The sequence below is a fragment of the Hippocampus zosterae genome, chromosome 8 (genome assembly GCF_025434085.1).
Source record: "Hippocampus zosterae strain Florida chromosome 8, ASM2543408v3, whole genome shotgun sequence".
In the NCBI taxonomy this organism is placed as follows: domain Eukaryota; kingdom Metazoa; phylum Chordata; class Actinopteri; order Syngnathiformes; family Syngnathidae; genus Hippocampus; species Hippocampus zosterae.
The window spans coordinates 26,204,860-26,230,141 of record NC_067458.1 but is presented as its reverse complement, the minus strand read 5'-3'; the positions used below and the strand labels follow the sequence as shown (position 1 = coordinate 26,230,141).

At 50.4% G+C, this 25,282-nt stretch overlaps 1 protein-coding gene and 3 long non-coding RNA genes across 5 annotated transcripts in view; 2 read left to right on the top strand and 2 right to left on the bottom strand.

The window, feature by feature from the left end:
• LOC127606045 (uncharacterized) overlaps positions 1-25,282 on the bottom strand; it is a 129,579-nt gene that overhangs the window by 69,008 nt on the left and 35,289 nt on the right. The window lies entirely within an intron of this gene.
• Positions 1-25,282, bottom strand: part of LOC127606044 (uncharacterized) — a 67,748-nt gene that overhangs the window by 35,117 nt on the left and 7,349 nt on the right. The window lies entirely within an intron of this gene.
• LOC127606046 (uncharacterized) lies at positions 4,930-17,551 on the top strand. The gene is made up of 2 exons (XR_007963723.1): positions 4,930-5,344; positions 17,378-17,551. It is a non-coding gene; the product is annotated as an uncharacterized LOC127606046 (long non-coding RNA).
• LOC127606037 (transcription factor Sox-2-like) lies at positions 8,483-10,641 on the top strand. The gene is made up of 2 exons (XM_052074032.1): positions 8,483-9,586; positions 9,788-10,641. Exons 1-2 carry the CDS (start codon positions 8,598-8,600, stop codon positions 9,795-9,797), a joined length of 999 nt encoding a protein of 332 aa, XP_051929992.1. The 5' UTR covers positions 8,483-8,597; the 3' UTR covers positions 9,798-10,641.

Sequence of the window (25,282 nt, the reverse complement as noted above, 5' to 3'; positions counted from 1 at the left end):
AACGCAATACAAAACAGGTTTATTTGTATCGCGCATTCACAACTGCTGAATATTGATCCATACATAGGGCGCATCGGACTATAAAACGGCTTTTGAAAAAAATGGAATGCTTTTAGGTGCGCCTTATCGTGCGGAAAATACGCGATGGTTTCTTAAAATTGAGCCCAAAAAGTATTTTTTTCCTTGAAACAAAATTGCACTCATTGTGCTTGTTCCAAGACACTTGATTTGTACTTGAAGTCCTGGCATTGAGTATGGACAGCTCGTTTTTTTTTTTTTTTTTAAGTCCTGCGGTGGCTTCAAATAAAAACTTTCGACATTTTTAGATGATTAACCAATCAAGTCGAAGCATTTCGTTTTTCTTGTCATAATCATCAGAGTCAAGTGCACAATAAAATACGTGCGGCAAACGTTTCTTTCCGAGGGACTCGTTTAGCGCCGCCGCATCCGAGTGAGTTTTTGTGGCTATACCCCCCCCACGCCCCCCCCGTCATCCACGCCTGGTGAGACTCGATCTGGCATCTGAGGAGAGAAGCTAACTCTCTCAAGTTGGAATGGAAAATGTTGAGCGTGTTTTCATCCGACATTTCTATGCAGCGCTCTGCTAACCTAGCTAGCTAGCTTGTTCGTTATCGGTTGTGATGTGTTGGTAGCATTACTCCCAAAAAAAAACAAAAACAAACCCTCCATCCTTTCTCAAAAATGCCAGGCTCTTTGTCAGAAGCCAAGCCAGCCATATTCTCAGTGCGGACGGCTGCTCTCCGAGTGTGCTTTTGCCAAGCCGAAAAAATCGTTCTGGTCACCCGGTTGCCACTTTGCCTTGTGTACCCAAGTGACCGTGCGGCTTATACGTTTGCCCTCGTGTGCTTGTAAACCGGTGCAGACGCTCCATCTTTGCATCTACTGTCGGCTTTGTTCACAAAACCGAATGAAATTGTGGCTGCCGTTTTCTTTTTAGCGTTGTCGTTGTTGTTGCTAATTATTCTGGTGATTTAAAATCAATTCAAGCAATAGACACGGCCATGAAATTCCTCTGAGATTTTTCGGAAACGTGATCCATCCGGCTTGTTCCCGTTTGTTGTCAAACATCTGCGCGCGCGCGGCAGTCTACCGGAAGCGATCTTTTTCAGCTCGGGGTGGCGGCTAGCTAACGGCGAAATAACTCGCCACACTTCATTAGCAGAGATGAGGTGAGCCGCTCATCTCCTCATTGTTAGCCGCCGCTAAACCGCGGTAATCCCAAACAAAGGGGGCCGGGCGGCCCTCACAGCAGCCCGCGTGGATTAAAGCTGCCGCTTTCTAGAAACACCGAGAGAGAGAAAGAGAGAGAGAGATTCATTCACATTCAAATTGGCCCGTAAACAAAACCCAGAGTGGTCAGGAGCTGCGCTGTGGAGTGCGGGAGAAGCCTCTGGGAGGCACACGTGTGTCCCAGGAAGGAATTTGTGTGCTGAGCCATGAGCATGGCGGCGCGCTACGAAGCGCCGACGCCGTTACATTTTTCCGTGATTCCCACTGACCTCATCCGCTCAACGGATCGACGGCTTTTCATGGCCGCCGTTTGCGGCGAATGCGAGTCCGCTTTTGATGAAATGATTAATTCCAGCCATGCCCCCATTCAGAAGACAAAATGATGTCGAATGCTAATAACAAATGATGCTAGCTCGGTCTGCGTCGCGCAGGCTTTTCGCCGGGCTGTTTTCATGGCAAACCTTTTTAAAGGTGTCACGGGGAACACGTCAAGCGATCATTTTGAGAGGTTATCGCTTGCTAGCAATCAGGCTCGCCGAATTGAGTTGGCGTGGGCAAAGTTTGCCGCGGCTGCCGGAGTCGGCTTGGCGGAGCCGCCGTCACACAAAGTAAGATGCTAATGTGACACCATCAATCATTTCAGATTTGAAAATAAGGCTGTCACATCCCCATCCTGTTCATCAGAGTTGTGATGATGTCCCCCCCCCCCCCCGCCCCCCATCTAATATTTGGCCTTATTAAGCAGTAATCAAGCTTTCCTGATACCCCTCAATCTACTCGCAATGAACGGAAGCGGCAATATGTTTGGATTAGCACTATTAGGCGTCAATCAAATTGAACCGGCTTTGCTCCAGAGTCACTTTGGTATATGAAATCCTGGATTACACGTTGAGTGAATCCAATGGCCGAGCCGCCTCTTTAAAAACAGCCCGATGTCGCCATGTGATGTCACTTCTCTCATGATGGCGATCCATACTGAGAGATTGTTTTTTTTGATGGTGCGCTCCATACCATAGCATACCGTTTTCTACTGCTTATCCAGGATCGGGTTGCGGAGGCGGTGGCTTTAGCGGGGAAGCGCAAACTTCCATCTCCCCAGCCACTTCTTCTGGCTCTGGAAGGCCTTCCTAGGCCAGCCTTGAGATTTGGTCTCTCCAGCTCGTCATGCGTCGTCCCCGGGAGACATGCCCGCAACACCTCATCAGGGAGGCATCCTAATCAGATACCCGAGCCACTTCTCCTGGCTCCTCTCATCATGGAGAAGTAGCGGCTCGATTCTTGAGCTTCTCACGCTAAACTCTTAAGGGAGAGCCCGGACGCCCCGCTACTTCTTCACCACGACGGACTGATACGGAGTCCGCATCGTAGTAGACGGCGCACCAAATCCGCCTGTCGATCTCACACCCCATGCTACATTTATGGCAATAGGACTTTTCTTGGTAACTTCAAGATCGTAAAAAAATACTTGGGCTATATATACACGAGACCCTTTTATTAGGCACTGCCGAGTCTCTTGAGATCCGCCACAAAAGAGACCCACCGCAATGATATTGTCCCACATTGTTTTCACGTCACTCCGTAGAAAGTACATTCCCCATGCGACTCCGTGAAACGCGCCGCCGGTACAAAGCAAGCGGACGCCAGCTCGTGCATTTGTGTCTGCGGTGGACTTGCGGCGATTCAGGTTTGATGAAGTCTCCCAACATCGGCTGATCGTTGGGATGGTTCTCAAAGCTCCCACGGTGTCATTGCACTACTTTTTGTCGCTCTGCTAAGCAGCCCGGTTATCACATTGCGGAGCCTCTGCGCGATGGATTTCTAATTAAAGTTCCCCCCCCCAATATGAGTGGCACGTCTGTGATTTGGAAGTATCTAGCACAGATTGCCCAGATAGCAAGTCCAAGTCCGCTAAGCCTATTGAGGGCGAGAGCACTGATCCTCTCCGCCGGCTCTCGGTGTCATCCACCGTGTTTGTCTCCGAGGCTTAAAATCTCCAGCAGCACTCGTATCCGTGCCGCTTCTCTCTCCTCTTTGCCCCCTCGATCGCCGGATGCCCTTGAGCCTCAAGAGCGAGTCCGGGTCATTGCCGCGGTCGACTTTCCAGGAGCCGCGGCGACGACTCAGTCCGGCTGCAGCGGGCCCCGCCGGCTTTTCGGCCGTTGAATTTTCTTGACACTTTGACGTCACCTTTCGTTTTCTGCTCGTTCATCTTGCTCTGCGAATGTCTTTGTCATTCGCAGAGCAAGGGAATGCGCGTTGAACCGGTGGACTCGTCATGACTTTGCTCTGCCGTCCGTCCTTTAGCAAGAACGCCGGTCAATGATAATTTATGAAGACGTGACACGTGAACGATCCTCAAGTGAATGACGACGTTTTTATATTCTGAACTTGGCGATGGGGTTCCGCTGCTGTTCAGTGCAGGGCCGGTTCTAGCCGGTGAGATAAGAGGGGCTGTTGGCCACCCCAAAAACCAATCAATTCTTTCTGCAAACTTCCCGTCGCTGTTTGCTGCCGTCTGTTCTCGTGATGCCGAATTGAGACTCAATAGCTGCATTGAGGATTTCTTCGCCATATTTTCTTAACTCATTCACTCCCAAAGACGTTTTTAGACGTCTTTTCAGACTTGGTCCAGAATTGGCTGGTAGCGAATGAGTTAATGACATGATTGTCTGTGATTAACCACAATTTATGGGATGACATGGCCAAGCGTGGTGATCCAGACACTTCGCAAATGGGACGACACACACACACACACACACACACACACATGCGCACGCTCGAATGGCGCTTTGATAGACAGCGAGCGCTCCCGCCGTAACGATTGACGACATGCAATACGTTCGGGCTGGGATCATCCCGCGTGTCCATTGTGTTTGGCGTTGAACACTTTATTGATTAGCCACCCAGTTAATTGCAAACGACACGAACCGTGCCCATACCCAGTCCGCTCTCGGTCGCCTCCGTTTGGAACGTCTTGCGCCAACGCGCAGGACGTTTGGCAGCTAGCGCAAAATCGGACGCGGGTTTTAATTAGGTGGGCTTCATAAGGAAAAGTTTGAAGTGGACTGTAGACTGAAAACGGGTGTCAAATGCATAGCGGATCTCCGGAGGAGAATATATTCGGGGGTTGAAGCGGCGTGGTAGAAATGTGTGATACGCAACCTCTCTCTCACCTTTGACCCCTGCGTTCATTAACAATAATCATAACGATGATAATAATGATAATAATAGAAGAGTTGAACTGGACAGAATTTTCCCCCAATATCACCCCCCCCGTACCCCCTCCCTCTTCTTGCAGTGTCACTTTCTCTTTGCCGTTGCCTTGTACTTTGTGCAAAAAAAAAAGGGAAAAGCAGCGCAAAAGAATGTTTCTCAAATCCCCATTCTGGAGCTTTGAATAAGGCAGGCCATTACCTCACTGGCGCTTTTGTTGGGCCTATACAAGGAGAACAAAATGCGTATTCAGGAGGACGCTTTCGATTTTTTTTTTTTTTTTTTTGATTGTGGGCTTTGCCATTCACAAAGAGCAGCGTTATTGTATTTTAAAAAAAAGAACCATCTGTGCCAGAAACAATGGCTTCAAATTATCGGTGAATAGCCAGTGAACAAAAATATAAAGCTTTTTTTTTTCCTGCTCATTATGTGGGCTCAAGCTACGGGGGGGGGGGGGGGGGGTGGAAGATAGGAGAGGAGAGGCGCACACTTTGCTATAACTGACTTTTGTTGTTCTTGCTTGCATTCTTCTCCCTTTTTTTTTTTTTTTTTCCGTCGGCCCCTTTTCCACATTGTGAGTCGCCATCAACGGCTTTCCTTGTTGCAGGGCGAGCGCGGAGCACGCACGGAGGGAGCTTCTCCGCTCCGCGAGCCTCGTAACGGCGCGCCGGTGCTCTCGGATCCCGAAGCCTAAGGACTAATCGGCGGCGCGTGCGGAGCGAGCCGCCCCCCGACCCCTCCACCCGGTTCGGGCGAAATGATGCTTGGAGCTCGAAGTTGCAGCTGGAGAGAAGATTCGACGGCGCTCGAAGGAGGGAAGGGGGGGTGAAGATTTCTGCCAATCACGACGAGAGGAAGACAGCCGCCGCGCACGAAGCCGGTAAGTTGAAGGCGGCGTGGACGGGAGTAGCCTGCGAGCGTTGCGGGTGTTATCCGTGCGTGTGCGTGACACGAGTGGGTGTGTGTCGGGCTGCGGTGTGGCGGAATGACGCATCAGAAAGTTTCACACTATTTTTATTACCATTACTATTATTATTATTATTATTATTATTATTGTTGCTGCTGTTGTTAAATATTCCAACAATTTTCGTTTACTTGCAAATAATCGGATCATGTCTTTTCATGCGCGGCATGTGAATTTGCAAATTCGTGACGTCACTGAGTGAAGAATATATCGCGCCTGGGAAATGTTTTTCACGGTGCCATATTTGACTTGAACATTTGTTTTGCGGCTGACAAAGGAAAGCAAAAAAAAAACATTAAAAAAGACAGTTGGTGAGGCGATGCAAATATTATTGATGTCAATAATTTAGTATTGAAAACAAAAAAAAAAAATAACGTGATGGTGAGTACCAAATAATGTTGAAGTAGTGCTGATGTTTTGAGGGTTTCTAGTGCGTCTCCAGTCCCCGGTACGGCCCCTAGTGGCAAAAACATCCACTTTTTTTTTTTTTTTATTCCATGCGCATTTTCCTCTTTGCATCAATTTTTTTTTTTTTACCGCCTTATTAATTGATCCTATTTTATTGTGAAAAATAAAGTATAAATGATGGTGCTATTGTACCTTCGAGTCCGGAAAGACTTGTTGTTGTTAAAATCGGATTTGGATGACCTTCTCCTGATGATGAAGTTAAGGCCTGGCGTTTTGTTCTTCTTGTGATTGTGCTTCATGAACGCTCGTTGTTGTTTATTTTTTTTTCTTCCACATCTTTTACGAGAGACGCAGATGCTATGACTACATTTGTTGAACCACAAACATTTGGATATCACGACTATATTCGTTACATTTACTGCGGGCGTGGGGCGCTTTTACCAATGCACTGCGAGGTTTTTTTTTTCCCTTTTCTTTTTTTTTTTTTGGCCGATTTTAATTCGCGCCGATTGTGGATGCGGGGCCATTCCCGGCTTGGCCGGGCCCCCGCAGGTCCCCGCTGTTCCTTTATTATCCTAAGCAGATTAGAGGTAGCGGGGCACACACACACACTCAGATGCAGATAGCGGCCGAGCGGCCCATTTCAACCTTGCATTATAATGGAGCGAGCTGCATGTGTCGCCTCTCACAGCCTATTAAGCGCCAGATGAATCTTATGTAAGGGTTGCCGGGGGGGGGGGGGGGCGCCATAATGAGAGCTCCTCCTGCAGCTAATATCAAAATGGCCGCAAGCAAAAGAACCGCGTGCAGCCTTGATCTCTTGCCTTTCAATTAGGATTTTCATCTATATTGACGCTCGCTTTTAATTTAATTAGTTCAGGTATCGTCCCTGCGATTTAAAAAAAAGGGTTTCAGCGCGCCAATTGTTTTCATCCAAAACAGCAACTAACTATTAATTTTGTTGACATTTTTTTTTTTTTTGTCAAACACACCCGACACACGATAGAAATCGGAGCAGTCCCCTTTTCTCCTCCGTCGACTTGGAGAAAAGCGGCCTCGTGTGTCTTTCCTTGTAGTTCCTCCTCTCGCCGTTAGACGGCACTCGCATCACGCAGCAGAGCAGCGCGCACGCGCACGCACAGCCAGCCGGCAGATTGAAACGCAAAACAAGTGGCAGTCAGTTGTGGCGGCACAGAAACTTCTGTGACGGGGGGGTTGAGGCGGGGGGGGGGGGGGACAAGAAACATATGACGGAATCATTTCAGTAGAAGTGTTGTGTGTGTGTGTGTGAGGCTGCCGGCCTCACGTCGCGATAATCGGGACTCGGGTTCGGTTTGACGCGGATCACAAGAGGAGCAGGTGTCTTCGGTGGCTTTTCACTCGCTCGGCGGCATTTTGCCTTTCCTCTCTCGCGCACTTTCTCTTCAGCTATGCCTCACCTTTTATTTCTCGGCCACTTGTAAACCCCGCCATGCCGCGTGCCCCCCCCCCCCTCTCCCTTCCCCGTCCTGCACCCCGACAACAGTGTGGAAGTGGAGTGGGGTTGCCTCTTTGTCCGGACAGATGTAGCGACAACACGGCCAACAAAAACGCGCTGATTTGTGCTGAGATGAGCCCGTCTGCCTTCTGTGTGTTGGCATTCAACTTCACCAAACAAAAGGGGGGGGGGACATCTTGGATTACCTTTGACTCTCTTTTTTTTTTAACCTAAAAAAAAAACACCCAGCCCCACCCCCCTCCCTCCCACACACACACACCACTGCAATTCAATGCTCGGAGTTAACAAAGTTGATTTTGATGCTGCGATGTTATTGTATTTTGGCCTTTTGACGCCACTATTCCCCCCCCCCTCTTTTTATTTCTACCGTACTTGAAAAAAAATGTTGTCGTTTCTCAAGATAATTCAAACCATTTAACGACAAAGCGACAAAATGAAGTTTACAAAGGAAACGTTGTCGGTCCTCTGCCACCAAAAAAGGCTTCAACCTTTCTCGAACGCTCTGAATTTGCGACGCTAATTCCGCGTTTTTTCTTTCCTCGTTTTCTTTTCGCGTCAAGCGTCTTCCTATGGAAATAGTCCCCAAAAAATGTACTTTGGCACGGGCTTCATGCGAGCGGGCTCGGTGCGCGCGCCAGTGGAAGCGCGTGTTTCTAGGTGCCTGGCAGGCCACGCCTCTTTATGCTAATCGAAGGCTCCCATTGGTGCGTCGGAGCGGCAAGTCGGCCGCCATTGGCCAGGTCCAGGCCATTTATTTGCTGACAGCCGCGTCACTTGAATGGTTGTCTATTAACTTGTTCCCAAACTATCTAGACTTGTCAAGGCTCGCGCGGACAGGGGAGAAAAAGTACCGTTTGTTTATGCCTTGTTGGAGAAGCGACGGCCGGAGAAGTTTTGTGGACACAACATCATCATCGCGGGGACTTTTCGGGAGAGAGAGAAAAGGATCTCCGTGTGTGCCAGTACGCGCGCGCACGCACGCACCACCCACACACACACACACACGCGCGCGCTCTCGGGGGGGAGAGAGAGGCTGTGGAAGCTTGTTTTTGTCCGGCGGAAAAAGTTGCGGAGGGAATCGACAGGTAACTTTTTTTCCCTTTTTTTTTTTTTTTTTTAAATCGGAGGGGTGGGCGGGTGGGAATCGGCATCGGCATCGGCATCGGCAGCGGGTACCACCACCTCTCCTCGTCCCCCGCGCGCGCGCGTCTCTCTCTCATTTCACCTGCTCGGGAGCGCCGCCCGACCATCCGTTCCCCCCCGATGTATAACATGATGGAGACAGAACTGAAGCCCCCGGCTCCCCAGAGCAACACGGGGGGCACGGGCAACGGCAACGCGCCCGGCGGCAACAACCAGAAAAACAGCCCCGAGCGGGTCAAGAGACCCATGAACGCCTTCATGGTGTGGTCGCGGGGCCAGAGGAGGAAGATGGCGCAGGAGAACCCCAAAATGCACAACTCGGAGATCAGCAAGCGACTGGGCGCCGAGTGGAAACTGCTGTCGGAGAGCGAGAAGCGACCTTTCATCGACGAAGCCAAGCGCCTGCGGGCCCTGCACATGAAGGAGCACCCCGATTACAAGTACCGGCCCCGGAGGAAGACCAAGACCCTGATGAAGAAGGACAAGTACACCTTGCCCGGCGGGCTGCTGGCTCCGGGCGGCAACGGCATGGGCGCGGGGGTCGGGCTGGGCGGCGGTTTGGGCGTCGGCGGCGGTGGCGGCGGCGGCGCGGGCGGCGGCGTGGTCAACCAGCGCATGGACTCGTACGCCGCGCACATGAACGGCTGGACCAACGGCGGCTACGGCATGATGCAGGAGCAGCTGGGCTACCAGCACCCGGGCCTGAACGCGCACAACGCGGCCCAGATGCAGCCCATGCACCGCTACGACATGAGCGCGCTGCAGTACAACGGCATGAGCGGCTCGCAGGGCTACATGAACGGCTCGCCCACCTACTCCATGTCCTACTCGCAGCAGAGCACCCCGGCCATGACGGCCCTGGGCTCCATGGGGCCCTCGTCGGTGGTCAAGTCCGAATCGAGCAGCTCCAGCCCGCCCATCGTCACCTCGTCCTCCCACCGCGCCGCCCCGGGCTGCCAAAGCGGCGACCTGAGGGACATGATCAGCATGTACCTGCCCGGGGCGGAGGTCGGCGAGCAGACTGCCCAGACCAGACTACACATGTCCGCCCACTACCAGAGCGCCGTGCCCGGGACGACGATCAACGGCACGCTGCCCCTAACGCACATGTAAGACGCCTCCCAAAAAAAAAAAAAAAAAACACAACTTTGATCAAAACAAACTGCGGACTACATAACGTTGGACTATTTTTGTACAGAGAAAAAAAAAATCGGGTGGGGAAAAGTTGTACAGAAGTCACCATGCAGGAAACGCGGACAAAAACGCCTCTTTTTACCCCCCACCCCCCCTTTCTTTTGATTTGTTTTAAGGAAGCTCTAGAGGGAAGGATGGAAGGATGCAGGAGCGAGATGCCCTCTTCACGCCGCTGCTGGATCAAGTTTGCAAGACGACAAAGTGGGAGTCGCAATCAAATGTTTTATTATTGCAATCATCTTTTTGTACAGTATTTATCAAAGAAAGCTTACAATCACAAGAAATTGTTAAACCGCAAGAGGTTGCATCGTTTCCCCCCCTCCCTTTATATACAGCATACATATAAATATATATATATCTATATAGTTCTAAAAAAAATTGAGAAAAAAAAATTCCAAGCCAGTTCCGTAGAAAAAATATTCGAATAACGGCAGAAGGAATCGGAGCCATCGGCTCTGCTCCAAACAAACTTTTGGAAAGAAAAGGGACAGAAGAGCAAAAAAACAGGTAACGCTGTTTTAATTCCTACGGCTCAACATTGACTAATTCGTTTTTGATTTCGTTCAGAAATAAATGAGGGGACCCCCCCCCCGACCCCCCCATCCCGCCCCAACCCCCTCCGGCTCATTCAGCTCTCTCCGAGTTAATTTATATTCCCCCCGTCTCCCACTTTTCATCCGTTTGAGCTCTGATGCTTGTGCTCTTTTATTTCCCCGAATTGATTTGTACAATTCATGTATATTGACTGTGATATTTTATGTTTCTATCTCCAAATTCATTCCTGTAGTTGAATTTGGAAAAAAAGAAAAAAAAAAAGAATTGCGGCCTGTGTTACGCAGAAGCCCAACCACTCCATGTATATACTGAAACTAATACCATCCTTATAACAGCTACGATTTCAACTGAGTATATTTTTTTTCCATATGCAGTTTGAAAAGAATAAATTTTTTGGAAATTTGGATACTCGAAATGTTTGGAGTTTTGCTTTTTATCGGACGCGTCTCGATTCTTGTGTGCGCGAGTCGTCCGTCGCAAAATGGAAAACGGTTGCAGGTGCTTCTTCGTCGTTTCAAAATTCAAAAAAAAAAAAAAAACGCTGGCTTTTGGACTTGATTGCTGGTTAACCGCGTTTGTGTTTTCTAGTGACTGTGGATGCCGCCCCCCCCCACCCCCAAAACAAAAAAAAAATGTTGGCAAGATTAATCCAGCAAATCGTTCAAGACCTTCAGGTATCTTTTTCTATTTTGTTTGTTTCTCTGCCAGTCAGTTTGCAAATCGAGCCGTAAATTAATTCTTTTGATATGACGTAATAAAAGTGCGCCGTCTTGAAATATTTTCATTGTTTGGATTTTACACTCGTCGTTGTTTTTTTCTCTCTTATCTGGGAGTGCGTTTTTGAGCGAGCGCATTTTTTTCTGCTTTTGAACGTGTTGTGTGTGTGTGTGTGTGTGTGTGCGCGCGTGGGTATTTCGTCCTGCAACTTTTAACCAAACGGGCCTTAGGCCGCTGCTTGGCGTTCACGCTCGAGACCTTTTTCATGTTTGTCCCTAAGAAGCTCCTAAATGCGCCTCACAGCCAGCCGGCGTTTTTCTCCATAAAAAATTAAATTAAAATAAATAAAAATAATCCTTCAAATGAGCTAACAGCTCACTTCGAGTGACGAACGGTTTTAAATCTGGTCTGCCGTGTATGTGTGTGTGTGCGCGTGCGTGCGTGCGCGTGCTCGCGCGGCGAGGTAGATTAAGATGAGGGCGGTTGTGTTTTGCGGGGTTCGGGCCCCGAGGGAGCGCGGCTCACATTAAGCGGTGGATGAATATTTGAAGAGCGGGCCCCCCCCCCCTCGATCGGTCCACTTTTTGTCTCTCCCTCCCAGCCGGGCCCATCGAAGGTCAACGGATCGTTGGTCGCTTCATTATTTATTGATCCGAGACGCGGAATTGTTTGTAATAGGCGAGGACATCGGTGATAAACAATTTGTGTCTAAAAGGCTGAACTGGAAAGCCTATTAAAGTGTCTCTGGTCCCCCCCGCCCCGCGCCCCCTCCACTCTTTGTAGCAACATCGGGTCCCTGCTTAGTGGCCCTGAGGACAGAATAAATTATCTGGTCACCTTTGATGTGTTGAAAAAAGCCTTGGCGACATTATGCAACGTGCTCTATACGTTTCGTTTCATGAAGCCTCTCGTTTGAGATTTGCTCTGTAGGCCCCAAACACGCAAAACCATTTAGGGGTGTTTTTTTATCACAAGAGGCCAAGACAAAGCCTGTCACAAATTGATCTCGTTTTTATTAAATTGGTGCTCGTCCGCTACGTGGTGTGTTTGGGTGCCGCGATGCTCTAAAAAGGCAATTTTAAAAAAAGTTTTCGATTTTGATTGCCCTTAATCCGGGCCTTGGGGGAACAAAAATGGCCCCAACGTGAATTTTTACAAACACTATTTTGATATGTGTAAAATAAAATTGAATACACATTTTTAAAGCACGTTTAAAACAAAATGGCGCCCGGGCTAAGTATTTTGAAGCTAATGTGAAAAGTCGGAGGGGCCTTGAATGCGCCATGATATGTGTTTTGGGACCAGGTCGATCTCGTTGGCTCGTCTTGTTTTGAACTTCTTAAATTCGCACGTTGGTGTGTTTGGTCCAAGACGAGGAGGGGGGGAAAGTGTTCCCCAGTCGAAGCGACCCAGTCCCGAGCCTCCGTCCGCTCCTCTGCTGCACTTCCTGTGCTCGCGTGCGGCGTGTCGTGCCGGCGCTCGGGGATATTTAAACTGCAACAGGTGCTAAACGCGCGCCTGTGCTCCCGCCCCCCGAATGAAAAAAAAAACAAAAAACCTCCCCAGATGTTACGCGTGATAAGCTGTCATGGCGCGTGGTTATCCAGGCTTGGGTCTGGGGAGCTTTCCAGGGGGGGCTTTAATCAGCACAGAAATTAAAAGCGGTTAAAAACGTCAGGTGTCAAGTGTTCAGTCATTAGCATGCGGATTATTCACTTTTTATGCGTTTTGATGCTGATGCGATTTTCTTAATTAGGTCAAATTGCACCGTAAAAAAAACGTTTTTTTTACTAGGGGGGGGGGTGCTAACTCGGTTTCATTGAAGTCAACTTTAAAATATAAACGTTGGTGGCAACAATTGTGGTGAGCACAATAAAGCAAGTGAGTTGTTTGTTCCAAAACAATTTGCTGAGTTGTTTTTTTTAAAATTATATCTTTAAATTGGGGGGGGGGGACAATTAGTTCTGTCAAGCCTTCATTCTTTTCTCTCAATTTTTACAACAGCAAAGCTTCAAGTGTTGTGTTCAAGTGTCCAATTTAAAATTGTTCATCAAAGTTTCCTTGAAATTTTGACCCCCCCCCCCTCCAACTCTTTTGTTCTTGTTTTTTCTGTTGTCTTTTCACTCCCAATGCTTATTCGTAACGCCGTCGCTTTCCCCTTCCTCATCCTCACGGTTGTGCAATATAAAAGGTCATTTGCACATTTCGACTCATCGGGAAATTTCCTGCAACGCATTTCCAGCCCTTCTTCACCGAGGGGGGGCTTTTGCGTGTTCTTGCTTGGGCGTCATTACCCTGAAGAATAGCTCAAGCAAAAACCAGAGACCCCCCTGACCATGTCCCCTGTGTGTGTGTGTGTGTAAAAGAGAGCCCCCCGCCTGCTCCTCTTCCCCGCACCTGCACTTCTTTGGCAAACACACACCCAGCGAATGACTAAGACCACACAGTGACACACCAGCATGCCATCGGCCTCGTAGCGTTCCCGGCCGGCCTGCGTCAGAGGCGGCCGGAGGCCTCGTGCACCCCCCGCCCCCCCATCACACCCCTCCCCCCCGGCCACACCCATCCACCCACTCCATCACATCACCGGCAAGCGACTCGCATCATCACATTTGTGCACGTTGACGCTTACAGCTTGATTAAAAAGGGTCATGTCGCTGCACGGCCGCTAACGACTCCGCGGCGGCCCGCCGTCGACGGCTACATTTCGCTCACATTATCTTGTGAAGGGCTGACGCGGAAACTTGACAAATTGATGTCGGTTATCTGATGCCACCTCCCTGAAAGATGAGGGTTGACTATTTTTTTTTTTTAAACTCGCAATACAAAGCCTGTTACTGTTCCAGCTATTTCTCCACATATTGCGTTCAAATTTCTCGCCACTTCTGAGTGTATACATTTTTTTTTTTTCACCGATGGACAAAAATAACACGGCCTAATGATGACTAGCGCCTCGGTTTTCACGCTTCTGTTCACATATTCTGGTTTTGCCTCTTGATGAGATTAGCATAGGCCAGGAGAAAGTGTAGAAGGGTGCCGACTGGGGAGGGGGGTCGGGGGGGGGGGGGGTGTAAAGCAGCGGCGGATTTGCGAGAAGAGCCCGGCAACAACAATCGGGCCTGTTGTCGAGCAGCCGGCCTGCCGGGGCAATCCTGCTCTGTCTGTGGTTCCGCTGCTCTGAAAAGCGGCAATAAAAATAACTCGGCCGCTCAGCGCCAGATGAGGTCATTTCAATGCTACATTACAACAAAGATTGCGCTAGCTCCTCCCCGTCCTTTGATCTCATTTTACGCGAGCTCCAATTTGATACGATTTAATCGTCGCGATGATCGCAAACGTGGCATTTCAAACCATGTTTCCCCAAGTCCAAAAAACACAAGTCGTTCTGTACCGATGAGATTTATTCCGCATGCGTAGGGTGAGAAAACAAACAGGAGATATTACAGTTACACAAGGGGCACTCTAATTGCCCCCCCCCCCCGACCCGCCCCCCAAATCGGCGAACAGCATCTCTTTATTATTTGAATAAGGTCAAACGCTTGGCTGGCTGCGCTGGAGGCTGCTCATGCAAAGAGGACAATGCGAGCTCCAAGGATGGAGCTGCAGCCAGCGGGGAAAGGTCGAGGGGGGGGGGGGGGTGACCTTTCCTCTAATTGCCGGGACTTAGCGTCGCATATACAGTACGCGGAAGGATCACGGAATCTTGTTTTGTCGTCCCATCTTGTGATCTCGGCCTGTCGAGCAGCTTTGCGAGGCAACAGGTGACCGCGCGGGAGGATTGATGGTGAGGATTGCCCCCTCCTTGGGCGGGCCCGGGGGGTGGCTCGGGGGTGAAAGGCAGTGGAAATATAGGCCGCGAGAAATAAAAACAAAACCACTCATGCTTTCATGTCGAACGAGCTGACGATAATCGGCCACGCGGACACTTCATAACTCTGTTCCAGTTTTTCTTTTTAGTTGAAAATGACTTACCTCAACCTAGAATTCCACGTTGCATTTGCAGTCAAAGGTTACAACCCATCCATCCATCCATCCATCCATCCATCTTCTACCGCTTATCCGGGGCCGGGTCGCGGGGGCAACAGCTTTAGCAGGGAAGCCCAGACTTCCCTCTCCCTAGCTACTTCGTCTAGCTCTCCCCGGGGGATCCCGAGGCGTTCCCAGGTCAGCTGGGTGACATAGTCTCTCCAGCGTGTCCTGGGTCTTCCTCGGGGTCTCCTCCCGGTGGGACATGCCCGGAACACCACACCAGGGAGGCGCTCAGGAGGCATCCGAATCAGATGCCCAAGCCACCTCATCTGGCTCCTCTCGATGTGGAGGAGAAGCGGCTCGACTCGGAGCCCCTCCCGGATGACCGAGCTTCTCACCTTATCTCTAAGGGAGAGCCCGGACACCCTGCGGAGAAAACTCATTTCGGCCGCTTGTATCCGGATACCCTGATGGGTGAATGCACGTTTCAATGCTGTGGAAGCGAGAACTCGTTCCCATGACAACGGCTCTTCTTCTTCTTTGTCTTCTAAATGGAAGAGCGGCAGCTAGCCGGCGTTTCCGCCGCAAGAATTTAACGTCGCCGTTGATTCTTCATTTGACATTTTAAGAGTTCCATTTATGGAAGTGTAGCAAGTGCTTCGAAGGGGCGGAAAACCGTGTCTGTGGGTTCTTAGCGGCTTCGTGGAAGAGCGGCAACGATGTGTTTTACTTTCTGGGTGGTTGAAAAAGTTGCGGTAAAAAAGTTGTTTTGGTGGAACGGCCATTCGGGAGAAGTTGGGGTGTCCTGGCTATGCGGGAGTTTTTTTTTTTTAGATTCCTTGCTCGGGAAGGCTGTTGAGCTACTGGGCCTGCATCATCATTAACAAGCCGACAGACACAGGAACACCCCCCCATGTCCCCCCCACCCCCATGCACTCCCCCCCCCTCACTCTCTGCTCTCAATTCCCAGCATAGACACTAACCTCTTTCACTCTGTCATCAGACGAACTCTCTCTCTTTCCCTCCACCGACTCCAACTCCTAACAGCAACAGCCATTGTTCCGGGGCTCCCCCCCCACCCCCCTTCTCTTCTCCGAGGCCCCCACCAACTCAACCCAACTGTTGACCAACAACTCTACTCGCACATTAAACGGAGGGGGGGAAGATGGGGGGGGGGGGTTGTCCTAATTTAGAATATGACACATCCAGAATTGTATGTTGAGAAGAGAAAGGAGAAAAGGGGCGGGGGGGGGGGGGTGAAATGTTTGAGGGGTTTGGGGCGAAGTTGTGAAAAGAAGGCCACTGATGTACAATGAGGCAGCGGCACGCCGAGTAAACAAAATCGTTAAGCGGCGACACGAAATAAAACCATAATTTTTTGGTGGTTTTTTTTCTCCTTTATTGTGAACCATAGTTTTGCCCCCCCCCCCCCCTGAAATATTTATTTATACTTAAAAATTAAAAAAAGTACATTAATGTGAATAGAACTGCATACCAGGTACTGCTGATAAGAGCATGCGCTCACATTTAATCAGCAGTCAGACGTCATATCATGCTGTTGACTTTATGCTGAGTTTGTGGGGGGCGGGGGGGGGGGTTGTATTCATGATTTTTTTTTTTAAGTAACATATTAATCACTCGGGCCGCACCGTCGGCCTCACAGTGCAGAGGTTGCATTCTGGCTCCGGCCTTCCCGTGTGGCGTTTGCAAGTTCTCCCCCCCAACCCCCCCCCACCGCCCGCGTGGGACCGTTGCCGACGATCCTTCAGCCTCTGTTAAGGAAATGAATTTTAAAAAAAAACATGGCAGTGACAGTTTGAGTATTTGTGTGGATTTTTGGGCCCGCATTAAAAAAATAAAAAAATGCGGCAGCTAGCTTGCGCCGATTTCTACCGATTGCGTCAGCGGCTATCAAGCTATTCTGGAGCCGGTGTGACTCGAAGGTCTCCCGCTCGGATTTTCTGACAGAAGCTGTTGTTGGATGGAAGAGTGGCCTCTTTCAGGCCGGGCGTTCCCCCCCCCCCCCCCCCCCCCCCCGGGGCGCGCTGGGTGAGATAATCAGACAGGACAGTTACAGACTGGCAGCCGGGCAGATGCCGGATAGACTCAACTTGTCTCCGTCGCGCACAGTAAGAACCTCTATTGGGAGTGATGGACCCCCCCCCCCCCCCCAAAAAAAACCCAAGACATTCACCCTTAAAGTCAAGCTTGAAGCTTTCCCTTGTCACTTCGGAGAAGAATCTCGTGAGCACGTAGCCTCAATTTTCACTCCCCCCCCACGCCCCCCCCTTATCCTGATTGCACTTTTAAATATACAAGACCGGTCTAAAAGTTTGGAGACGCTTTCTCATGCTATTCAATGCAAATGTCTGCCAAAATGTTTGACTGGTCCTGTATACCCCCCCCCCCAATTTTTTTTTGTTGAAAGGAACACGAAACTGAAGCAATTTCTTGTTTCATTTCAGACGCAGACTTAAACCATCTGTTGAACGAAGGATGAAGACAATTTCAGCAGAGGGGGGCCGCCATCTTGAGGTGATGTGTAAGGATTTTTTTTTTTTCGTTGTTGTCAAAATATGACTTACTGTAGGCCGTTATTATAAGACAAATGGATCAAAATGTACATCTGGCATCGTAACCCCCCCCCCCCCAAAAAAAAACAAAAACAGAAAACCAAGCAGCAGTTTGAAGAAAAATTCTCCGAAAAATTGCCTTTCAGCTTTGCCTCAGGAAAGTCCGCTAGCTTAAATGCTATCATTATTCAAGAAACATAAATGTTCACACAAATGGTGGAGCAACCCATCTAGATGGACAACTCATGGGCACACAGTATGTTCTTTATCAACCGCGTTAACGACGAGGCTGCAATCAACAGCAACTCGGCTATCGTTTCCCAGTTCGCCTGTACGCGGTGTGGGGGGGGGGGGGGTGACGACGTGTTGAATACAGGAGAGCGACACCGAGCGAAGTTGCGGCCCGACCGGGTTGGGCAGGCCAGCGAGTAGCATCCGATTGTAAATAAGAGAGGAGTCAGTTCACACGCTGATCAAGTGACTGCCGGGAACAAGCGAGCCATTTGAATCAGGTGGCTATCTCCCTATCTGGGAGATCAGAGCCCTGTCACCCCTCCTCTGTCTCTCACCTGCCCCCCCCCCCGTCCCCCCGTCCCCCCCGCTCTTGTCATTGTGCGCGCACACTCGCATACACGAGTGAAATGACATGTCCCTCCCTGCTGACTATCAGCGCCGGCAGAATGGCTGGATGAGATTTCAGCGTCTCACGTCAGGACGCGGGAGAGGGAGGGAAGAGCGAAAGACGAGAGCGATACCCCACCCCCCCCCCGCAGACCTTTTCACATCCTTCAACTTCGCCGTCTCTCGGGGGTCAGAACGGGACAAGGAAGACATGGTTGGAGTTGGGGGGGGGTGAGGGGGGAACGTGGCAACTTTGATTATCTTATTTCATATGCGGTGTCATGATTTGGTTTGGGACCAACAGGTGGCACTGTAGGGCTCCCCCCCCCCCCTGCAGCTGCACACCTGTTGGTCATTAGGTCATGAGTGCTTTAAACATCCGAGATCAAAAAAATAATTTTTATGAATGCATCTCTCCCAATTTTTAAATGTCCCACATTTAATGAAATAGAGTCCTATTTGAAGCATTTTCTTGTGACCACACCCCCAATTTCAAAAATCGTTTTTGACTTTTTAATACGGTTTCAGAAATGAAACAAAAACGAGTTTGACACCCCCTGCTCTAACACATCGTTTGACTTTGTCGCAAAGGCCCAGCAAAGAAGACCTCCGCCCGCCCGCCCCGCCCCGCTCGTTGATGAAAAAGCGTCCAGCCAAGCCATATTTTGTCATTTTGATGTTGACAATGACCCCCCCCCCCCCCCCAGGGGAGACCGTGACGCGTGACAGCTGCTGCCTGTTCATATTGATTAAATGACAGCCGGATCATTTAGCGATTTACCAACTGACGGCGCTTGAAGTGGCGGCGACGCGGCCCCCCCTCGGGGGCCCGTTAGCCATGACAGCATGTTCACATGCGGCCCCTTTAATGGCAACATCATCCTCCATGAACGCCACCGTGAGCCCCGTAGGACCCGTTTCAGCTTCCACTGTTCTTTTTTACGCCGGAAAGGATCAGCGCAACGTTCGGCGGAAAAAAAAAAATATACGTTACAACGGGCCACATCATGGATGCCAGATGTGGGCCACATCATGGATGCCAGATGTGGGCCACATCATGGATGCCAGATGTGGGCCACATCATGGATGCCAGATGTGGGCCACATCATGGATGCCAGATGTGGGCCACATCATGGATGCCAGATGTGGGCCACAGCAGGGTCGTCATGTGGGCCAAGTGTACGTGCCGTGTCTGCCCCACAGCTGGGCCAGGCCGATTTTACTGGCTGGGTGTTGTTCATAAGTAAGGTCGCGGGGCTTTTCGGGCTTTTTGAAGGGCTTTTCGCCCTTTGCTTGGAAAATTCCGTCAGTTGTGGATATCGGGAGAAACATTAGCCGCATGCGTGTCCTTGAGAACATGCCAAGCGTGATTCAAAGGGGTGACGCCTCAGTCGCTCGAGTCTTCTCGCCAGTGATTGACAGCTAGCCAGGGGACACAAACACAGGCACTATTGATTTGGAGTCGCCTTCCAACCCATCTCGGTCTTTCCCGGGGGGGGGGGGGGGGGGGGGGCGTGTCGGCTAGGACTACTTTGTTGTGTATCGCCAGCGCAAACTTTGCACTGGAGCATCTCCACGGTACCGAGAATCAACAGAAGTTTGGATCGACTCGAGGCGCTCGTGGTGGAGAACGTCCTGGAGTTGGGGCCGATCTGATATCTCGCCTTGCCGAAATTTAAAACGACATAAAATTGAAAATCTAAAAAGGATGTCAAGCCGTTAGAGTAGCAGATGCTGCTGATGCTATCTCACAAATTTTCCAAATTGCTAACAGTCAATTGAGTACAAATTGGTCACATAATCGTCGTCACTGACTCCCACCAAAACCCCCCACCCAGAGATTTCCCTAAACAAGTTCTTCCGAGAGTCTTTTGTCGTGGCGTCAGGATGCGAGAGAACGCAAACCTTTTGTCAGCGGGGCCGTCAACTTTTAGGACTAGCGAACAAACGGACGCGTCGCATAAACCGGGCCAAATCATTTGAAAGGCGCTCGGTGAACAAAAAGCGGAAATACAGAACCCCCCCCCCCCCTCCCCAAACAAACAAATACAAGAGGCCCGAGAGCCACGTCGTCCGTGACGGCTGCCTAATAAGGCGAAATACCCGACGCCGAGTCATCTCCCCCAGCGCTAAACTGTCCACTCATGAAAAACAGACATGCAACAGCGGCAACTCTCGCTTTCTGCATGCCTGCCGACAACAGCCCCCCCCCCCCCCCCCCCGCTGCTCTCTCGCTTCTTCCATTCTCTCTGCTTACACACCTTTCGCTCTCCCACCGCTGCCCCCCCGCCCCCCCTCCTCATCTTCCTCCTTCTCCTCACTCCTCGACTCGTCTCGGTAAGTAGGATAAGGCCGGAGAGCTCCGTCGTCGTGGTAACTGCCAGAAGCATTCAGTTTGAAGTTTGAGGAGGTCAGTTTGCGGGTCAGCGTGCCCCCTCCCACCCGACACCCCCCCCTCACACGCACACACACACACACACGAGTAGGGGTGCTGTGGGAGCCCTTCATGGGCCTTGGCCCATATACATAAGATGGGGAAGGAGTGGTGGGCGGGGGGCAGTTTCTTGGATATTTGCGCTGAGGGGGGGGGGGCACTGTGAAGCTCAGCATCCACAGAACTTTGAGTGACTGAAATGTAGCTGATTATAAAGTTGGTGATGGGCTTCCCTTTTTTCTTTTCTTTTCAACAAGACACACGAATATGTACGCCGTCCCGGACGTGACATTTGCGAGAGTGAAAAATCAAAAAATTTTTGGTGCACACGCTGGTACTGTTACGTAGGCGCGAAGAATGATTTTGTGGCTTCATACGCATGGACAACAATGTGAAAATAGCGCAAAATAGTTTGAAAGTGCGCAGGAAGTTGCCCGGAGGCATCCGAGTAGGCCGTCGAGAGCCGGCGAGATTGATTTTTTATTGTTTCGGAAATGCTTCTTGCAATTTGAGCGAACGAGACGGTGGCTCCACATCAAAAACGGGAATTCCTCCGACCTTTTCAATTGCGAAGGTCAAATCCCGTTAAAAGGGCTTCTTTGGGCGTGTTTGTCTGGCCGCTCGAGCAAACTCATCTCGGCGACATTTTTCTTGGAAGGCCGTGAAAAGTCTTGCGTCGGAATCTGCTCGCATCTTGCCTTCACGTCTGCCCCCCCCACCCCCCGCCCCCATCTCCATTTCTGATGGAAATGTTTTCAGTCAGTTGGTGGCTGAAACTCAGCAGGTGGTCCCCAAATCCACCGTCACCCCCGGCAACCTCTGTCCAGCCAATCCAAATGCTGCCTTTCTGGCCACTCCGCTTAGTTGGCCGTGACAGGGCTCTGTGTGTGTGTGTGTGTGTGTGTGTGTGTAGGCGCTTGTGTGTGTTTGTGTGTTTGTGTGTGTGTGTGTGTGTGTGTTCCAGTAGCTCCTGTGGATGAGCTGAGCCTCTCGAGTGGTCATTGAAAGTTTATTGCAAAGCTGTTAAACTTCATTTGGTTGTTGTTTGGAAACAAGTGTTTGCCCCCCCCGCCCCCCCCCCAAAAAAAATCATCATCTCATTTTGTTCACAGATGCGCCCTCCCCCAACTCGGGACTGGCTTTCAAAACGTTCTCGACACGGCGTCGTTTCGATCTCGTTCCTCGTGGAAGCGATGAGTCCAGCAAAATGAAGCTTTCCACAAATGAAGCTTTCCACAAATGAAGCTTTGCCAAGGCTTTTCCCAAAGCGCTCGAAGCCTCACCGCGGTTGCGGATGGGCCGGATCGCAGCTGACTCGGGCGAGAGGCGGGACGCGCCCTTGCCCCACCGCCGCCATCATCATCATTCCTCGTTTTTCGTATTTCGGGAAGCGAGCGACAAGTAGTGTAAATGTCCGCTCTTGCATCCGCTTTGATTGGCTTTGAGTGTCTGTGAGTGGCGGGTCCATCCCAGCCACTTTGCGGGTCCGCAGATTGTAGTGTGTGTGTGTGTGTGTGTGTGTGTGTGTTCTGGAAACCAGAGAGAGCAAAATGAATCCGTAATTAACGGCGATGATGAACCCGCAACTCCCAAAGCGCTTCCACGCCCCAAATTTCCAGCCATGAGGTGGCCAAGGCTATCCCAAGGGGGTCCGCAAAATAAAAACGTCATCTGCCGTCGAGATCCATTTTTAGATGGAATAAAACATTAGCAACATTAGTTACAAATATAAGGCGGCCCGGTAGTCTAGTGGTTAGCACTTCGGCTTCACAGTGCAGAGGTACCGGGTTCGATTCCAGCTCCGGCCTCCCTGTGTGGAGTTTGCATGTTCTCCCGGGCCTGCGTGGCTTTTCCCCGGGTGCTCGGTTTCCTCCCACATTCCAAAAAATATGCATGGCAGGCTGATTGAACACTCTAAAAATTGTCCCTAGATGTGAGTGTGAGTGTGAATGTTGGTCGTTTCTGTGTGCCCTGCGATTGGCTGGCAACCGATTCAGGGTGTCCCCCGCCTACTGCCCGAAGACAGCTGGGATAGGCTCCAGCACCCCCCGCGACCCTAGTGAGGATCAAGCGGCTCGGAAGATGAATGAATGAATGAATGAGTTACAAATATACAGACACTCGTTACCAAGCTCGAGCTAAGTGACAAACGCAAGGCGGCTACGCGCGCCGTTAGCAAAACGCAAGTTGGTCGCCGATTGTAGTGACATGTCATCAATTACCTGAGAAAAAAACACCCCTCCCCCCCAAAAAAAGGCATTTCCACAATGATTGGTTTCATTAGTTTTGTAAAAAAAAAAAAAAAAAACAGAACATCTCAGTGAGTTTTCGTTTCTTAATGTTTTCGCCATTTTTATCATCTTGTTCACAAAATTGTTTCCCCAATTTTAGCGTCAATTATTTTGTTACTTTTCGATTTTTTGGTGATTAGGAGAGGCCAAATTGGATCGGATAAGCTTTATTGTCAAATGTACTGGATATGTAACATACGGCACGGATGACATTTCTTCCCTCTCAACATAAAACAAGAGGAGCCGCCGCTGCGGGTGTCTGCGCCGCTATCGACAGAAAAGTTAACCAAAAAAATTGACAAAATAATACAAAAACAACACATGAGACACAAAATGAAGCTCAAAGCGCGAGTCATCGTGCGTCGCCTTTGTAGGTCATGAGTGCCTACGTCGGTATATGTGTTGAGTTGAGTTTTTTTTTTTTTTTTTTGGTCAAGTTGGCATTCGAGGTGCTGCGCGCGCGTGTGCGCACGTGTTGGCGCTTTGTATTGAAATTGCTGCGTGCAGTAAAACAGGGATTTGGTGGCGTCAGCACACAGACACAAACAAAGCCAGAATCCCAAACCCTTTTCCAACGACACACAATCCCTCTGGACACTGCCGGGAGGGGGGTGGGGGGGGGCGTTTTGGGCACCGGCCGCATGCAAAAGCGGGCTAACGCAAGTCGAGCCGCGAGAGGGTGTCGAGCGAGAGAAACGGACTTGGCGCCAGGACAATTTCAATTTCAAATTTCAACTTCAGCAGTTCATTCGGTCGATCTTATCGCGTGGACGCACCGAGCGAGCGCAACCCAAGCAAAAGTGTCGTTTACGGGAAGCTCACCACGTACGCGGAGCAAAAATACACGCAAGTAACCCACTCCGCCACCGGTGTCAAACTGCAGGCCCGGGGCCAGATCTGGCCCGCCACCTCATTCTATGTGGCCCGCGAAAGCACCTCAAACATGTCAACTTCTACAATGCGACCCGCGCCAAAAATGAGTTTGACCCCCCCCTTGCACTACGCCATCACATCATATTTTGCAGTATTAGAGCAACCGACGGCGAGATCGGGGGCTAAATTTAACTAGCGGCGTCAAAAGCGGACAATGTCACCCGCTGTGCCGCGTGTCGTCGCGTCGAACGATCGACTGTGTCAACGGTGTCAAGTCGTGCCGAATCACACCAAGGCAGCTCAACTGTGAGCCTTTATGGACGTCGCCTTATGGAACAGAGAGATTTTATTTATTTATTTGGGGGGTGGGGGGTGGGGGGGGGGGGAGGTGGCACACAACGGATCAATTATTGCCTTTTGCGTCTTTTCATTGAATGAGCTTCTGTCCCGAATGTAAGAGTTGCTCCGCAGAAGAGTGTATGCCCCCCCCTCCACCCCCCCGACCCCCCCCCCCCCCTGTTTTGTTGTCTTGTTGTTTTTGAGCTGCGGGTTGTTGGAGGCAGACAGGTCCTCATTGTACTCAAGGAAGGAAGATTTGAGTTGTACTGCTCCCCCCATTCACCCAAATCTGGAGTCGGGCAAGCGCTGTGTAGGGGGGGGGGGCGTTTGTATTTGTGCGGGCGTACAGTGCGGGCGTGTGTACGACGACGGTCCAAAGCGTCCTGTATCTCTCAGCAAATGCTCTGTTTGGGTGCCCGGGGGAGAGTTGAAGAGGGCAAGCAGTGTCCTCCGCCTTTGACCCATGGGGGGGGGGGGGGGGGGGGGGGCTTTGCCACACTATGAAAAAGAAAAGTGTTGAAGTTACTGGATTTTATTTCACCAAGAGGTTGCACAAAATAAAATCCGGTTCCAGATAGCCTTCTTTTTTTTTTTTGAGTTTTTTTTTAGGTTGACAGCAAGGGGGGGGGGCGGGTCAAACTCATTTTTGTCACGGGCCACATTGTAGTTAAGGTTTGCCGTTATGAATTTTGGGAAACCGTATAAATGTTTAATCACCTCCACATATGACACTTAAAAAAAAAGTCTATCCAACAGAATTTTTTTGGGGGGGGTGGGTTCTTCATTTTTACACTGATGCTTCAAATTGTTACGTTAGTTTAACAAGTTGGCCGAGTGGCTTTTGCGGTGAAGCTCGAACGACAAATTCTTATTCCTCCGAAACACGAACAGCAACCATTCTTTCGGGTTCCGGATTATTTTCAATGGGGTGAGGTTTGGAGAAGCTTTCGTCGCCCCCCCCCCCCCCCCCGCTATTTTTGTTCGCAGCATCATCGGTCCGATACGGATTGCGCCAAGTCCCTTTTATTTATTTATTTGTGTGTACTTGGTGTCATGTTTGGTGCTTTGCGCTTCCGTGAGAAGGTGCTGTGAAGGTGGAGCGCGTGCCCCCCCCCCGCCCTGCCCCCTCCCACCAGGCATGAGGAATGTGTCGTCTTGTTGTCAACTCGGCGTTGCTTTGTCATGAAACCAAAGAGCGCTGCCGAGACGTAAAGTTGCCTTTTTCACACCTTCCGCTCC

Bases quoted from the DNA above. Each gene is read 5' to 3' on its own strand.
- LOC127606037 (XM_052074032.1), top strand. From the start codon at position 8,598: ATGTATAACATGATGGAGACAGAACTGAAGCCCCCGGCTCCCCAGAGC.